The following is an 18879-nucleotide window of genomic DNA, read 5'->3' as shown; positions in this document are numbered from 1 at the left end:
GTACTGCAAAGCCAGTACCAAAGCGTGGCAGAATGCTTGTTCAACATGCTCAATAGTTTCAAGGTGCCAAGGGCATGGTGTTTATCTGTTTTTCCGATGTCATGGTGGATATACATGTACAGGTGTCTTGCCCTTTCACTACCGAGCTCAGCTAGGACGTTCAACATCATCCAAAATCACACAAACACTGTGTTTCATAGAGATTTGGGCAATGTCTGTAAATCTGTGAGATGAATGAAGAAATTAAATCATTTTGAGGAGAAAGGAGTCTTTATTTCATATTTTTCCATGTCAACAAAACTCAATGGAAAGTAGGGGAAAAAATAAAAATAAAATAATAACCTCCCTCCCTACCCGAACTTTTGAGAAAAAAAGGACGATCACCAACTCTTTTTTTTTATCTGGCCTTACGTATGGTGGCAGAAGCAATGTTTTGCCAGTTGCCACCCAAGCGGGCACGTCACTAAGACGATGACGTCACATGTAACTTCCCTGTTGGATTCATGACGTCACGGTACACAAAACTACTCATATCTTTGGAACGGCTGGTTGGATTTGGACAAACTAAACGCAGTTTTGTAGGGGAGAACCGTGCGCGAACGTCGATACCAAATTTGAAAAAAAAGATCGTTGACGCGCAGGGTCAAAATCGATGCGCGCGCTGACCAGAACCCGGAAATATATTTTTCTCGGCCTAATCTTCCATCAGTAAAATGGTATAAATGTAAATCCCTTTTGAAATTATTCTTTTAAAACCAGCCGGTCATTATTTTCCATGCTCGGTGATTTTCTTTGTTGTCATTAAAAAAAAAAACACACAAATATAAACACAAACACAAACACAAAAAACACACACACACACACACACACACACACACACACACACACACACACACACACACACAAAAACAAACACACACACACGAGCCGTAGATCATTATAAACGTTCCCATCTTTACGGCATATAAGAAATATGAAATACCACTTAAACGATTGAGGATCAAACTAATATTTATTTTGAAAGGCTGCATGTTTGTGTACATCCACCAGAGAACCTACAAATTAACTAGATATTACCGAAGGACAAATGAGGCTCCAAAGGAATTTTAACACAAGGTGTAATGACATAATGGAGAGGAGGAGCATTTTGTATCACCTGTTACCTAGTCACATACCTTGCTCTGTATTGCAAGTGTCAAAGCCAGGTTTATGCATAATGAAAAGGGTTATTGTAAAACTTAAATGTAGGGTCACACCTGTTAACCAATGGGGAGATAATGTTCAAGGTCTTCATTTGTCCAAATGGATTTAAATTGACTTGAGCCTTGAGCAAATCTGTACCACTTCATCTATAATCTGTACAGTATATTTTAGGTCTCAGCAAAATCCTTTATATCAAAGTGTATAAGGGGGAAAGATTGGTGACGAAACAGGATAACCATTTATACGACCAATCTTAAACTTGGCAAAAAGGCCTCAACTTTATACACATTATGCAAGAAGAATCTTATCATAAAATAATCCTTTAAATTTGGCTAAATGAAGAGGAAGGTTCACCTAATATTTGAATGCAAACAACGTGGTATGTCTATCATAGATGAACTAATGCAACGCAATAATAATTTGTACGCCGGGCCCATTATTATTCGACTAATCAAACAAGCATCCTCAACACTGGTCCAAACCGTTTGTTGCTTTCCCTCCCTCGGTCTCGCGACCTTGCTCCAGTTAACTTGGTAAATGAGAAGAGCACAATTCGGTCACATTTTCATGTTGCACTAATATTTATTTTTCATAAGAAAATCACTCATATACTAAAAGAATGTTTTGATCAAAATTCATTTTCATCCAAAAATAAAAAAAACCAATTAAATAATTAATGTTAAGCACATTAATTTTATGTTTTAAAACAACATGCGGCAGAGAACCTGGCCAGACAGCAATACAAAGCAAAGACGGACCATGTGACCAAGGTGGAAACGATGCAGTATGTTTTATGGGCATGTTGGGAAAGAGCAACAGGTATCCATTAGTTGGAGGGCAGGGGAAAGTTCTCTGATTCGGGTGTTTTCCCCTGCCAGCTGCCATAGCCCAGGCTCTCGACTTGACAGACAAAGTGGCGTTTGGCAGCCTACAAGGAAAGAAAATGGTACGAGAGGGAAAGTAGTATTCGGTGAGATTTCGATACGACCATTGCACACATTACGTTGGGATGGTGGCACAGTTTTTAAACTACCATTTGTCACAGGCAGACTGACCACATTATGAGGGTGAAGCCAATGAAAGGATTTTGCACAATACGTGACCTTTCACCAGATAAGACTGCGCGCAATGCCGACACGGATGTGGCTGCATACGTGTAATCTAAAACCCACCTGGTGCACCTCCGCTGCATTCTTGGCCTGAACGTAGGTCTTATAGCCCTGAACCTGACTGTGCTCAAACTTGGTGCACAGCTGCACAAACAGGCGAGCCAATTCTTGCTTGGAAAGGCGAGATGGAATTCTTGGTTCAACATCGCTGCATACAGTAACCAAGGAAACAACTGGTTTAGACAATTTCATTTGATGAAATATACCAAGAATTCGAGCGAGTATCAAGCAAGTCTGACAAAAATACAGCAAACATGGCGATTACCCAGGTAATGGCCAACCGGAGTCGCCATCAAGCAGCTCTGGCCCTCCCTCCCCAAGATTCCAGCTCAGTATGGTGTCCTCGGCACGAGCGGCATTCCGCACCACATCTTTTCCTGATACTCGGCCTACCTGCCTCCCAGAAACCAAACAGGAACACCAATGTAAGAATGAACAAAAAGAAAACAAAGAGAGTAAAAAGATGGGTCGGGTTGTGACGATTGTTCATAAATATCCCGTTGCACTCACATTGGGATGATTCAGGCGGTAGTGTTCGGGCAGTTGATTGGCAAAAGCATTACCGTCAGGCTCGAGCCGGCAGCAGGTGGCACGAGTCAGATGTCCGTGATGGTACAGGAATCCTGCGGCAGGAATACGTGTAGGCAGATGGCACTATTTGGTATGCTAAACAAGCCGATATCAAACACAAGACGGTGCAAAGGTGGAAACGACAGCCTTACCGACAGTGAGCGAAGCAGGATAGACAGGCAGCAGAAAATGGCTGAGCAGAGTTCCTTGCAATCCGAGCACATTCCAACGCAGCACTTTATCGCTGCAGGACATCGAACCAGGAGCTAACTCAGATGTACCATCTGACTCCACAACCTCAGAAGTGAGCTCCAGGAAAGGCAGCGATACAGCAGGTTTATGGGCCTGCCAGAGCATGAGTATATGTGAAGGCAATGTAGGCACATGGGTTAAAAACCTTTGGAAATCCTCATTTGAACATTTTTCAAAACTACAATTGTGGCTTGTAGCAAACCCATTGGCTGTTTATCGAAGTAAAATACAGGCAGATGTGCATTCCCATTAATGGGATATATCAGTGTGCACCTGGAAAGGTAATGTTGCCAGTGAAGATGGCACTGCATGAGAATCAGAATCCTTGGCAGATAAATCAGGGTCGTCCGACTGAAATTGCCCGCCTGTTCCGGTAGGGGGATCTGAAGTGGAACTCATCCCTTGTGCATCCTGTAATAAAACGGTCCCTTCTCCTGCAAGCACACGTTATCCAATTAACTGCTGTGTTGCTATTAAAGCTGACCCTGTTTGCATCATGCGTTATGCAAATCCACCCCGATTCCCTAATATTCCTTTCCTTCTTTTTATTCTCGTAGGATTCTTCTTCTCCATCTACCAATTACCAACTCTTCCCACCAAAGCCATTCTCATGTTTATTATTCCACTTGAAACTTTGAATTAAACTGCATTATGAGCATCTCAAAACATGCGACTCCACTTGTAACCGAGTAAAAGGTCAAGGTGATCACAAACGCTCATTATTTACTGATATCCAGTAATTATCAACTGAGGCGCATAGGGCTGCGAGGCAGTTTCATTGGTTAAGGAGCACAATCCTGGACGGGTCGGCACTCTGACGCATGATACTCAGATGGCTTATTACCCCAGGAAGCTAGTACCCATTTTGCCGACCTGGGAAGGATGGCAGGCTGAATCAAGCCACTTGGTGTCATTTCAACGGCACGACAGGGGTTCAAACTCAAAACCCTAAGATCTTAAGCCAGCCACCTTAACTGTTGAGCCAACATCAGGCATCAATATATTAGTAATGATGCAAAAGAAAAATTGAAATTAAATCCACATTTTCTTCCTAACGTTACACCCAAAAATGGAAAACGTTTTGCATTTGAAGAAGAGAACACAGGCACATGAGCTGTGCTAAGGAGACTTCAGAGGGACGGTATTGTAATGACTTGTTAATTTTTCTTTACATTTGCTAATAGCGGAAATCGGGTCATGATAAGAAAGCAAGTGTGTGAACACTATTAGCCAATCAACGGAGTCCTTTCAGAGAGCCAATTGGCCTGGCAGATAGAGTCCTCAGAGAGGTCCTTGATGTTCTTCTTCACAAGTGTTGGCATACTGACTGAATATTCTTTTTGTTACCTAAAGGCATCAATGTGTGTTGTCCCTCGGATGGATGCTACACAAGGTGTTCTCTCTGACAGCATTAGTTGGTGGATGTTAAATATCACATGGGCCCTTCACGAAGAGTGGGTGAGCTATCACCGGAATCCTGAAAAAATTCAAATTGCTGTTCTAACCTACAGTGGGGGTCGGAGGGGGGGGGGGGGGGGGGGAGTGGAGGGGGAGGCTTTGCACAATAAATTGCTTCACATCCTGACCAACTTAGACTTTTCCCTTGAGTGGTTTGACTATTTCAAAACTGCTGGATCGTTACCTCCACCACCCAAGGTAGATGGAGGTTATTTTTTCACCCCTGTCTGTATTTGTCTGTGAACAGGATATCTCAATAAAGTTATGGATTCAGACAAAATTCGTTGGACACGTCAGGTGTGTGACAAGGAAGAATTGATTAGATTTTGGTGAAGACCCGGATCCGGATGCGAGAAGTCTAATTTTTTAACGATTCTTCACTTACCATTGAGAGATGTGGCCAAAAACGATATTTCAAAACGTTGTAGCCAGATTCAGACAAAACTAGAACGCCACTCAGTAGAGCGCATACTCCCGCCATGGGTCAAGTTGGAATAATACGTTTTGTTTAACATCCCCTCTCCCCAAAACAATAAATGAAAAAGAAAGTAGGCCCTAACTGTCAGAGACTTAATTTTGATATATCTCGGAATTAAAGGAGAAAAACATCATTTAAGAATAAGAATAAAAGCTTTAATGCAGTAAAACAGAAGAAAAATTCCCCAAAAAAATTCATGGATCCGGAATAATATCCTGAGCTTCACCAAAAACGAATCAGTTCTTCCTTATCCCAAGGGCAATCATCCCACCAACTTTCATCCAAATCTGTTCAGAACTTTTCCAGATATCTTGTTCACAAACACACAAACATACGAACACACATACGCACACATACACACACACACGGACGGACACGATCGAATGGTGGATGAGTTGGGTGGGTGACAAGAACAAGCCGATTCGATTTTGGTTCAGGTCCAGATCCAGATCCGGCCAATCAGCGGGATACAAAACGTAAACCGTTCAGCCTGACGGAGGTATGCTCTCTACCGAGTGCCGGTTCTAGTTTGATACTGTAAGAGCAGTATTTCACATCGTTTGTATTGCTGATTATTTCAATGAGTAATTTTGTCTAGGCATGGGCAAACAATGAAAAATATTTCATTTTCAAGAGAAAACTTTGGTGTGTGTGCTCATTTTATATATGTTGGGCTCAAATCATCCTGGAATAGTCATGAACAGGCTTTATGTATGTGGCAGGCATTGCATTCAGTGGTGGAGCGTGCTTGTATGTGTACGATTCCGTTTTCGGTGAACAAAGAGGGCGGATGGTGGCATCAACGGTCAGGATTAAGCCTCCAATCCAGTTAGGATAGAGATCAGTGTTTACAACATGCCAATGCGTTTTAAAAGCAAGTGAGATTTCTTTTCACCTGGTTAAAACACCATCATTATAAACCAGCCCACTGAAAGAAATGAGCACCACAGTATCCTCGATGGGATGAAAACATTGGTTGACAGCCTCACCTACTTTTGAACAATATGACTTATCTACCCCAATTTCAGTCAGTGACATTTTTCTTCAATGCAATTTCTTTTTTAACGAGCCTTAAGAGAATGCTCATGGCTAGTATGGTGAAATAGCAAAATCAAGATACCGTGTGGTACTTTGCGGCGCAGGCGGCCTTGCATGCTGTTCACAAACACAGGATGATGCTCGGTTCCTTCAAGATCAGCAAAGTTGGTGCTCAACTTGTCAAAGATTATTGCATCACCACAGGGGGCAGTGCTAGGGAAGAGGGTGGATAAGGGGTGAGCACTGGTGGCAATATAACAAGCATTCTGAGTATTGCGCTGCAATACATGTCCCCTACCAAAGTTCAAAGTGCCATAACTTTGTCAAAAATGATCGAATATGCAAATTTATGGACGGTTGATGCTGGTTTTCAAACTTGAGCTGCGTTATGCTGAGACACATGTGTGTACAAAATTTTGTTGAAATCAGCCAATGTTTGGTGGAGTTATCGCACGAAACCAAAGTGTGACAGACGAACCTCATTAAATATGCAAATTTATGCACGGTTGAATGTGGGCGCGGATGATGTGAGACCGGGTTATCCTGACCAGGTTATCCACGGACCGTGGAAGCTAGGTTACTTCTGACGCGTACTGTGTATACTGCTAAGAGGGCAGAGTATCAGATACATATTTAAAGAGGTATTCATGCAGATTATACGCACAGAAGCATATGGTAAGTTGGTGACACTCCAACTTCCCTAGATGTATTGTTGATTTATTGGTAAAGTATGTGAATTCAATGTATTCTTGCCTGATATGAAGAATTGTGTCAATGGAAACAAAATTCAGTGAAAACGTTTTTGACTTGATGCTTATTATAGGAAAGCATTTTAAAGAACAGTCCACGATTACAGCATATTGTACACAAGGAATATTAACAGCTTTGACTTACCGCACTCCAAATTATAGTCCGGAAAACTGTTGGGGAAATTACCAAGGGTTATTTACCTACAGGTTCTGAATCGTTCCCAATCACTAATTATCTCAGGACGGGCTCACCTGTGATTCGCACTCGGCACTTCGATTTATACACCTCGCAGACAGGTCAGCAGAAGCACGACAAAATACGTTGATTTTCAAGATCAATGATCGATGTGTGTATATATATATTGTTGCGGATATGGGATTTACATCCATCCATATCCGCTTGTAAATATTCCCCTATTTCCTCCATACTTCCCAACTATCCCCAATCCCCCATTCCCTAGTCCCATTTTCTGTAAACAACACTCTGTAGACCCGACCTCCCCCTATTTCCCCCATTAAATGTCGCATCCAGGTCCACCGCATCTCACGTAGACAACTATAGAACATCTTGCTAGTTATTCTTAGTCTATGTCAGTTAAAGACTCGTTTCCATTGATTCTGACTCTTCGTTGCACCAGAATGTGATTGTATGGCACCGTTAGGAAGTTTAGGACCTCCCAATACCTCCCCGCAGCTCTTCCTCACGGTTCAGCAACAACAACAACAACAACAACAACAACGGCGGCGGCGCGGGGAGTGTGCGTCCTCACTCCGGCTTGGTTGGTAGGGGGTGTTGGGAGTGCACCAGGCCTTTCCAACGAGCCGCCATCGAGCATGTGCTCGACGGGGTTACCAAGTAGGGGCTCGCTGTCAGCTCCTCGTCAAGGGCGGAGCCCGGTAACCCCCGCACCCAATAGAAGCGGCGGACCGGTCCCATCTGGGGCGGAGCCAACGAGCCGAGGGCGTGTGACTCCCCGCTGAGCATGCGCAGGAAGAGGGAGGTGACGTCAGATGCGCGCTGAGCTTGGAGAGAGAAGGACGCCACCTCCCTGCATCTCTGGACTGGACCGTGCTTTATCCTGTCCCTGAGCCAAGGTGCACCTTGTGCTATCGACTGCCTGTCCTTCCCTGCCATCAATCCCTGTGTAAGTCAGTCTTGTTCCGTTTGTCTGTGGTCTGTCTGGGATAGATAAGATTGTGTCTAAGTGCCTATCTCTTCTGTGTCTTTACCTCATTACCTTGTAATCTACCACTTTTCTCCACCACTAATTATATCCTCCTCCGGAGGTCTTGAGAACTGTACCCCTTGCGTCGTTTCATTTATCCCAGTCGTTGTGTCCTTTCCATCATTGATTTAGTGTAGCGCGATTTGGCCAACGTTCGAGTGGAATCGGGTGAGTTGGGGGTAATCGGGTAAACTGTGCGAACACGGCGGCGGCCATTCCGCTCGGCCAAGCAACATCTTAAGCCGTGTCCGTAACAATATATATATATGTTGTTCGGCTTGGCTCCGCCCCTCCTGAAAGAGCGCGCTGTGTCGCGCTTTTGACGTTCGCGAGACGAGGCTGAGGGCGCGCGTTGCGGCTTGAGGAGAACTCTAGAATAAACAAAGTGCCATAACTTTGTTAAAAATGATCGAATATGCAAATTTATGCACGGTTGATGCTGGTTTTCAAACTTGATCTGAGGTATGCTGAGACACATGTGTGTCACGCCTCGCCTCGTTGATAAGCCCGCAAGGTCGCTCCGTGTAGCGGCCTGCACGTATTGCACGGTGTGAATTATATAAATTATTACCAACTCACGGTCTGAGGTACTGGCGATTCAAGAGATATCCATTAAAAATTTTTTTTTTTTTTCGTTTAATTTAGATATCTGCCAAACCACGTGCCCTATCGCAAATTCCAAAATGACATTTTAGTGCTGAACAGATCTGTTAAGTTTCCCCTCGACTGGATCAAAAATGAGGGAGGAGCTCGGTTTTAAAGGTTCATGCTTAAAAACGTCATAACTCTGAAACCATGTGATGCATGACGTTATGTTCGCTGACTTTTTTGTTCGTCATGGGTATGCGATTCTGCCTGCAAAGTTTGGCCTCGATCTGTTCAGCAGATTATCCCTGGTGTCCCTGGTGTTGGGCTAGCGGCTAGGGTGCCGGCTTAGGATCCTAGGATCCTGGGTTCGAATCCCGGTCAATCGCTGAATTAACGCCAGGGGGGGTTGACTCAGCCTGTCATCCTTCCGAGGTCGGCAAATTGAGTACCAGTTCACTGGTAATTCCCTGCTTGTCGTTAAAGGCGGCAAAAAGGGTTGGCGTCAGGAAGGGCATCCGGCCGTAAAACATTGCTTCAAAAAGGGGACCGAAAAACAACAACAACCACAGTTCCCGAAAAAGGCCAACCCCCGCTTGCGGGGAAAAATGGCCTCTAAAGGTGGTTTTGTTCAGCCGTTGCAGAGAAAAAGGGGTTTTCGTGTTTTCACGAAAAACAATATGGCGGCCGAACCACGTGACCTGTGACGTCATAATTACCATTAAAATATTCTACAGACCGAGTCCCTCCTACGGTCAAAATTTGATCTCAATCGGTCCAATTATTGCAGAGAAATTGGTTTTTAAAGGAAATTAAAACTTAAAATGGCACTGAGTTAAGGATCATCAGAATTATCAGAATTCCAAAGTTCAAAGTGCCATAACTTTGTCAAAAATGATCGAAACGTCGTGAAGTTCGAACTTGATCTGTAACTTATGAGGAAACCATATGTCAAGTTTGAAATCATTAGCATTAAGCGTTTAGAAAAAACAAGTCCGGAAAACTGTTCTTTGCGTGATGGACTGACGGACGGAGGAACGGCGTGCAAACCTATAGTCCCCTCCGGTGTACACCGGTAGGGGACTAATAATGCAAACATACAGCAGGCAAGCCATCAAAAGAGCAGCCGGTAGCTGCAAGGACATGGATCGACAATAAGATGCTCACCTGAAATACAAGTGGAAGGTAACAGAATTCTTGACACTTAGATGACCATTGCTGCGACAAAAAATAGTCGCAGGGTCACTCGAGTCATAAGAGAGTAACTGTCGGTAAAGGAAGCTGTGGGGGGGAAAAGAGAAAGGGATGGGCACAGCAAACAGTGGGTGTGCAAATGGGTAAAGAGGACGTGTGTGGTATGGTGTTAATCGGAGGGGATGAGGTGGGGAGGGTGGGGTTGGTTATAGGGAGATGAAATTTGTAAAGATTGTGAATTGGTAAAAAAAAAATTGAGGACTTTTCCACACATCTGTCGAAGCAAACGAGGAAATTAAACAAAGGAATTCAAGGTCCCATCATGCTTTCATCTGGAATGACTTGGTGGTACAGTGGATGAAGCCTTGATAAAACACCTGCTGCTGCTTCTCAGTAGAAATTTCCACACCCTGCCATGTCGCAGCAATCTGCCCAGGAGCAATTCTTACCTGAAGCAATCACGACTTGTCGTGAACGCTCATGCGCTCTCTCAATAGAGTATGGGATCAACCACAACAATCCTCTAAGCTCGAGTCAGAATAGTTTATTTATTACCTCCTCCACCAATGGTGAACGCACATTATTGTTTCACGTCTATATGTTTGTTTGTCTGTCTGTCTGTGAGCAGGATATTTCAAAAGGTTATGGATGGATTCAGATGGAACTTGATGGACAGGTTTGGCTGTGTGACAAGGACGAATGTATTCAATTTTGGTGAACATCTGGATCCAATATTTTTTTCAGTGCTTCTTCACCATTGAGAGATGAGGCCAAAAACAATATACAGTACGGATTATGCCAAAATCTGGTGGATGACTTGGGTAGGTGACAAGAACAAGCCGATTAACTTTTGGTTAAGGTCCGGATACAGATCCGGCCTATCAGTGGGATACAAAACGTAAACTGTTCAGCCTGGAGGAGGTATGCTCTCTGCTGAGTGCAGCGTTGCAGTTCTTTCTTGTTGCCATTAAACATGTGGCTGCACCATGTGTTTGTTTACAATACAGGTATTCCAAGCCCTATTTACATTCATTCTATTTCTGCTTTTGCAACTTAACGCCATTAACAAAGTACTGAACACTTTTCTATTTATGCTTCATCATTTTTGTGTTCATGTTTTTTGACGTGTTGTCATTTGGCCAAAATGAATCACAAACGCCTATGCTGTATTCCAATGGCATGCACTCCACCAAATAGATTCACCACGCGTGTGATCCTCCGCATGTCCAGGGCAACATCGGGTCAAGGATGCTCCAATCGGCTTCACTCGCACGTTGTCTGTAGTATCAAGTGGTATCGCTTGACCTTCATTGAATGCTTTTTCATGAAACACTCAAAATAATTAATCACGAGAATAAAACTACCAACAAATACTCCAGCAGGTACTCCACATACGAGGAAGGGGAAGTTGGGACGGGTGGTTACAAGTTGGTCCATGTTGGCAGAGAGAGGAAGAGAAAGATGCTTACAGAGGGGAAAGCACAGCTAAGGGTACTGATGGAGGTTTGGAGGGGTTATTTTGCCGCACCCAACAATGTATCTATTTATCGCCCAATTGCAACTTTGTTTGCTGGATTGTTTCACTTAAGTTTTTCTTTGACAATAAAGGTCGATGAGGGGAAAGGCAAGAAGGAAGTAGAGGAGGACTAGTTAGGGGGCAAAATTGCAAGTTTACAATTCAACAATAATAATCTACCGACATCCCCATTTTATCCCACAATATGTTTGAGCTTTATGTAGAATGGATGCCCTTCGAGTTTGAGATTTTGTAGAAAGTACTTATGATTCATCAAAAACAAAAACCAATTCAGAAAATTTAATTTTAATGTAAACAATGGGATTTTAAACACAGGAAATGATGTTGATGAATTCGAAATTTCAGGAGGATTCTCATCATTGTCCAGTGTCTTGCCTGCGACATTCATATGATTGTGTTCATCATCTGAGAGAATTGTCTACAATGTGCCTGGAGGAAGCCCTTTAGCATATGGACACATTTGTTGTGCATTTGTCACTCAACCTCGCTCGTATGCCATTCTATACCATCAACTTGAAAAATTTGAAAGGACAAAAAGGAAGAATTTTTTTGAAAACTGCTCTCTACACCTTAACATGGGTTGTTTAGCAATATGGGAATTCTTCCGTATCATTTGTAGTTAATTAACCCAAACAACTCAGCAGGCCATGACGATCATTTTGGCGCATCACATTCCACGTCAGAAAGCTCCACAAATACCATGGCGAACGGACACACACACACACACACACACACACACACACACACACACACACACACACACACACACACACACACACACACACACACACACACACACAGCCATGTTGTGCAGTATATTGTATACACGCACGCACGCAGGTCATGTAATGGAGGGTTTTCTGAAATCACCCTTGCTCCATGTACACCAGAGCATTCACTGCCCGATTATGTTTTCTGCTCATTTATTTACTGGTGGATACTAGACTCGTTATCGGATCGCGAGTGTACATTATTCATTTATCTGCCGGTTTTCATGTCCGTCTATATTTAGCCCCGGGATTCTCCGTTTGTTGTTTTGTGCTTTCTTATCACAAACTGTTATTCTGTAAGAACAGGTTTGGTGTGGTGACCGGTCATTGCAGATTTCGCACCATTTCGGTGAGAAAACATTTTGGCCCGGTTTTAATGGCAAATCCACAGGGAAGGTTAAATTCGTAACGTTCTCAAAAACGAGAACGGTGAAACGAAGAATTCTAACCCCTCCTCCTGCATCAAAGTTCCTTGTTAAGATTTATTGGTCTTATCGAAGTGGTCACAAACTTCACCGCTACCAACAGACATCATCAGGTTTTGTATTTGTGTGCAGCAGAATCGCGTCTTTACTTCTTGCAATGCAAAGACGGCACTTCGGTATTTTCCGTGAAGTTCAAAGGAGGGAAATGGTGATGCAAACCGCCAACAATGGACACTATTCTGTATTTGCCAACACAAACAGACGTTCTCCTGCCTGGTGGACATCTGATCATGGTAACGCATTTGCAAGCTTTTGTACCCGGATAATATCTACACAAATCTACATGGTCAAGAAACGAATTAGCTTATCAAAATAGCATCTCAATTCCCAAAAATCACGGCATGCTTTTCTGACGATGAAAATACGGAAACCTCTGTATGGGTCGTTACAAAAATACGCAGTTCCCTGCTATACAGAAGGAGTTTCACCCATGTATTTATTGAAGAATGACCGTTCTGTAGTCACAACTTGACAAAATCTGGTAACGGGCCGATTGGGAAATGCGCACTTAAAAGAACAGCACAATTGGGAAACACACATTTAATGACAGATTAAGAGATGAAGTCGACAGCTGACACCTCTCACCCATGACAGCCTTCACCACAGTGATATCAGAGCAAGTCACAGAATGCTTCACCCTAATGTGGGGCTGTTCAAAAATTACATAACGCTATTTTTAAACTACACGTTATGGCTATGACAGAATAGTTGGAAATAGTTCATTTTTTTCATACTTTGCATAACGTAAAGCTTAATTACCATCATTTTATCTCGGTGCTATAGTGGGTGGAATCAAGCGATAGACGTGGGTGCGATTCAGAAGCTGTTGGGTGCACATTTCAAAAATCGACACCCCCAACAACAACACCAACGCAAAGTTTGTGTAGATCAGCGACATATCACAGCTAAAAACTTTCAATTTGTTGCTTCAATTTATCTCCTAAAATCATTTTTGCTTCCCATTTTTCCAACTCCCATCTGATCATCGCTTCGTGGACCAACACCATCAATAACTGCCTTCGTGCCTTCTCCATACAAGATCCTAATCTCTGGAAGCTCTAACCAATTTTCTTCCATTAAACGGATTTTGTCTCCAGTTTAAAATCCCAAGGCATTCCCCCTCCATATATTGGATCCATAGTATTTTGCTTTACCAATCAAAGTCAATAATACACGACACCACAACAGAAAATATGTACCGTTTGAAGGCCCTCTGTGCCAGAACCTCTGCGTGACAGTCTGTGATTCGCTCCCCTCGAAGATTAACCTCTCCTGTTTGTATACATTGACTACCTGCACAAAGACATCAAATGTACGCTCAAAATTGAGAAATACACAAAGATTTAAAAAGCTCAAAGGAAGACCACTAATGGTCAAAGATGCGGCCTTGGCTAAATGACTCACCGACAGCCATGCTAACCACACGACCAGTATCCTCGGGCGCCGACATCATGACAACGGCAGCGAGGGCGAGCCGGCCACTTTGTTTGTTATCGACACCCGTGGCAAGCACACGGAACGTTGCCTCACACAATGCTGCAATGCGGTTATGCAGCGAATCAGTCTGAGAAAGAGAAGCGGAGGGCATTTAAGTAATGTTGGTCTCGATTTTTACAGAGTGTGAGGGGTCAGGGGGAGGGTTAGAGATTATATACCAAATAAGAAATTCAGAAACATTACTTGATCAATTCCTTGGCAAAATTTCACTTTGTATGGAAAAATGCATACATACAGAGCAGCAGTGAAGTATATGCAACTTGATGAATTTACCAAAAATGTATGTATACAGCAACACATAGATGATCGTTGTGGGTCTGACATCTTCTCTTCTTTGGTCAACAGACATGATATTTCACAGATCCCTTCTCCAGATCTATGCCTGAGGAGGCATAGATAGATCTGGAGAAGGGTATAAAACAATTTCTAGAGTGATGAAATGAAAGTTCCCAAGAGCACAGTGAGCTCCATCATTAGGAAATGGAAAGAAAATGGAACTTCCAAGAACCCACCTAGAACTGGCTATCTGACCAAACTGAGCAACCGGGCAAGGACCTTGGTCAGGTGAGGTGACCAAGAACCAAAAGAATACTCTGACAACTACAGAGCCCCTTGGCTGTGATGGGAGAACCTGCAAAAGGACAACACTCTCTGCAGCACTTCACAAATCTAGTTTTTATGGGATTCTTCCTCGTCACACACACAACCTGTCCAACAAGTTTCGTCCAAATCCGTCCACAACGTTTTGAGATATCCTATGTATCGTTTTGGCCCATTCTCCCAATGGTGAAGAATCACATAAAAAATTCGAGTAGCCGGATCCGAATCCAGATCTTCACCAAAATGTAATCATTTAATCCGTGTCACACACACTACATCTCTGGCAAATTTCGTCCAAATCCATCCACAACCTTTTGAGATATTTTGTTCACAAACGGACAGACAAACAAACAAACAGACAGACAGACAGACAGGGGTGAAAACATAACCTCCATCCACCTTTGGTGGCGGAAGTAATAAATAAACAAGCGAGAAACTACAACAGGATGTTCCATACCCCTGCAGAAGGTAGAGGCTTGTGTTCCCCAAAATCGCCCTTCATGATTACATTCAGTGCATTACGAGCGGCCCCCATCTTGGCGAGCCTCGTTTGAGAACTCTCATAAGAAGGGAACACATTGTCGCCCATTCGCACACACATCGTGATGCTGGACCAGCAAGCCAGGAGGAGACGAGTGGAAAGAGAGAGAGAGAGAGAGATAAAGGTTAGAAAGATGACTGCATCACACACCAAACAAATTGGAGAAACCTTATCCACAAAACATATCAAAAGAAGTTTCTAAGCCTAACAACATAAAACTACATTCAATAAATTCAAATAAAATCCTGGGAGAAAAAACAACTCTCTCTCAACAGAGATTAACCACTCAACATTGAAGTCACATTTATACAAAATGTCCAACATCCTTATTTCTGTACTCACATTCAAGTGAGTCACCATCTTACCACTTTATAATAATCAATGTCTACTCAATTTTGTATCTTTCTCACTCGAGAAGGTAGGGAAAGTTCTGTCCAGCTTTTTACCCTGCTTTGACGATAGACCCAGAAGGCACCAGTGCCCATATTCTCAAATCCTGCTCTGTCACTCTTGCTCCACCTGTATCTGCCTACTTAGTCATCCTCCTTTGGTGGAGAAAATATCACCCTCATCCACGAGGGTGTAAAAACACATCCTATCAACTACAGACGAGTAAGCTTGCTTCCAATTACAATCAAAGCCATGGAATCCATAATTGCTTCTGATATCAACTCTTTCCCGTTTTCAAACATCCTGATCTCCAGACTATCAGTTTGGATTACATCCTGGTCACAACAATGGACCTGCTTCTCCTCCCCTCCTCCTCCTCCTCCTCTTTCAGCAAAAGTTGGAGGCTCTGAATCTCAAACAGGACCATCTCCCTGGCCACATCTCAGGCATTCAACAAAGTCTGGCATCCTGCTTTGCTTGCCAAGTTTTCTTCCTGTGGCATAGAAGAACACCGTCATTCCTGTATTTCTCACTTCCTCCATTAAAGGTCAATGTGTCAAGTTAACATCAATGGAACTCTCACCTCCCTTCTCCCAGTGGAGGTTGAAGTTCCCCAAGGCAGTGTGCATTGGGGCCACTCTTGTTCCTCATCTATTGTTCCTCATCTCTTGTTCCTCATCATTGTTCCTTGTTCCTCATTGGGGCCACTCTTGTTCCTCTTCTGAGGTGGGGGCGTCGTGTGACAGGTTGTATAGCGCCACACCCTGGAACGTTCGCGAAACTGCCCGATCGTTCGCTCTCCGCCCTCTCAAGCCAAACCCCTCATCCTTGGTTGATTGATCGGGGCTGGTTCACTCCTCCCTCTGATGACGAGGTGGGGCCACACCCTTCTTCCCCGAATTGACCGCGTGTTCAATGGAGGGCGAATGCAGTTGGCAATCCGAATGGCGATGGTGATGCCAATAACCCCACTCAAAGTTACTGGCATTTTGAAGATGCCATGGGGGCGTCGGAGGGATCCTATCTTATTTCAATTCGGTGCAATGCAGTGTCAATTAATGGGAGACAGAGCCTTATACTGACATAGAATAAAGAAATAACTATAGAAAGGTTCTATGGTGGCCTACGTGCTTGTATATGGACTAGCTACGGTGCACTCATTTCAATTAACAGCCAATTAAAGGGGAAATGTACATAGGAAATTTTAATACTAAATTTACAAAGTGAAGGTTCTAAAAACCTTAACAATATATATATATATAGAGATGTATGTATATGTATATGTATATATATATATATATATATATATACAGTGGAACCTTGACTTACGAGTTTAATCCGTTCCGTGACCGAGCTCGTAAGTCAAATTGCTCGTATCTCAAATCAAATTTCCCCATTGAAATGCATTGAAATGCTATTAATCCGTTCCAGCCCGCCAAAAACCACACCAATTTTTTTTAAAATATACAGTATATATAAAAATATCTCGCGCTTTATATTTCACCTGTATGCAGCATACAAGTTGGCAGGATGGCCTGGACTGGAGGTACGCACACTTGACTCTAAAGTCTAAACTGTCCAGCCTGGGTTTGAATCCCGACCCAGCTATAACCTGTCATGGGTGAATCACAGGCAGGGTGATTCATCAATGTGTGTACCGCTAAACTGGGCGCCCCGTTTGCGTCCCATTAGTTGTTGGATGTTAAGGATCTCACCGTGTTTTCCACAAAGAGAAGGCGAGCTATCGCCGGCACTCTGAACAAGTTGACGGCAGAGATACTGTACTTGCACGGCATGATAACCACGTGTCGCACGATCTCTTGTCATGGTCCACAAGATTATCACAGAGAGGTGCAGCTTCCAGCGTTTCGAGATCTGATCCAGGCCTATCCAACGAGACCGGTCCCAGCGTTCTAGGCCCGGTGGTTGTCTCAGACGGACCCGACAACGGCAGTGTTCGTTTTAACTCGATTCGATTCGAGCGCCGACGTGCCGGCGAACAAAACCGGTCATATCTTTTGAACGCGTGGCTCGATTTTTACAAAATAAACTTTTTCTTGAAGGTCTGAACCGTGCGCTCAAAACGATACCGAGTTTGACCCTGAGAGAGCCGTTTTGCGCCGGCAAAGGCGCCTCGTGTGACGTGAGGACCACGTCGTGCTGCATAGATTATCATAAATTATCATATCATTATCGGCGGCGTTATATATCATTAGCGCTATACGACAGAGATACTGTACGTGCACGGCAAGATAACCACGTGACCGGAGCCCACCTGGCGGCGTAAACTCAAAATAACCGAAATGCGAAATCTAAAATGCAGCGCTATACTACGACAGAGATACTGTACGTGCACGGCAAGATAACCACGTGACCGGGTGGCGAAAGCTCGTAACTCGGATCTCGGCTCGCATCTCAAAGCAATAAACTGCCAGAGTGACGGCTCGTATCTCGAAAAACTCGTAAGTTGGGGCACTCGTAAGTCGAGGTTCCACTGTATATATATATATATGTATGTATGTATGTATGTATGTATGTATGTATATGTATGTATATATATGTATATATATATATATGTAATGTATATGTATGTATATATATATACACATATATATGTATATGTATATATATATATATATATATATATATATATATATATATATATATATATACACAACAACAACAAAAGGGCATTTTAAGGCCATTTTCCCTGCAAGAGTGGGGGTTAGCCTTGCGGTCCCCATGACAATCTTCTCCATTTTTACCCTATTTTCTGCATCTCCCCTTGTTAACCCTCTTGCCCGCGTTTCTTCTTCGACCATCTTTAGCCAAGTCTTTCTCGGTCTTCCCCGTCCTCTACTTCCTTCTACATTCATTTCCATCACTCTTCTCAACCAGTCACTTTCATCCTTCCTCAACACGTGACCAAACCATATCAAACTGTTTTTCTTCACAGCATCCATCACAGGCTCTATTCCCTTCATCTTTCACAATTCATCATTTGTCTTCCTCTCTCAACGATACTCCACACATCCACCGAACCATTCGCATTTCCACCCTTTCCAGCCTTCGTTGCTGCTCTACGATCATTACCCATGTCTTGCTCCCATAAATCATAACACTTCTCACACATGCAG

At 43.3% G+C, this 18879-nt stretch overlaps 1 protein-coding gene across 1 annotated transcript in view; it reads right to left on the bottom strand.

The window, feature by feature from the left end:
- Window positions 1–993: 993 nt before the first annotated feature.
- LOC137434156 (double-stranded RNA-specific adenosine deaminase) overlaps window positions 994–18879 on the bottom strand; it is an 85640-nt gene continuing 67754 nt past the window's right edge. The window contains exons 6-16 of the mRNA XM_068126876.2: window positions 15269–15419; window positions 14119–14278; window positions 13914–14007; window positions 9896–10009; window positions 6251–6381; window positions 3468–3628; window positions 3095–3287; window positions 2883–2995; window positions 2638–2765; window positions 2376–2520; window positions 994–2131 (exon numbers count right to left, since the gene is read on the bottom strand). Of these exons, the coding sequence (XP_067982977.1) occupies window positions 2030–2131; window positions 2376–2520; window positions 2638–2765; window positions 2883–2995; window positions 3095–3287; window positions 3468–3628; window positions 6251–6381; window positions 9896–10009; window positions 13914–14007; window positions 14119–14278; window positions 15269–15419 (1492 nt within the window). The 3' untranslated portion in view covers window positions 994–2029. The remainder of the gene's footprint in view (window positions 2132–2375; window positions 2521–2637; window positions 2766–2882; window positions 2996–3094; window positions 3288–3467; window positions 3629–6250; window positions 6382–9895; window positions 10010–13913; window positions 14008–14118; window positions 14279–15268; window positions 15420–18879) is intronic.

Source organism: Myxine glutinosa, chromosome 10 (assembly GCF_964187855.1).
Source record: "Myxine glutinosa chromosome 10, kmMyxGlut1.1, whole genome shotgun sequence".
Taxonomy (NCBI): domain Eukaryota; kingdom Metazoa; phylum Chordata; class Myxini; order Myxiniformes; family Myxinidae; genus Myxine; species Myxine glutinosa.
Note: the sequence above shows the minus strand (reverse complement) of the source record. Positions and strands in the feature narration are given on the sequence as shown.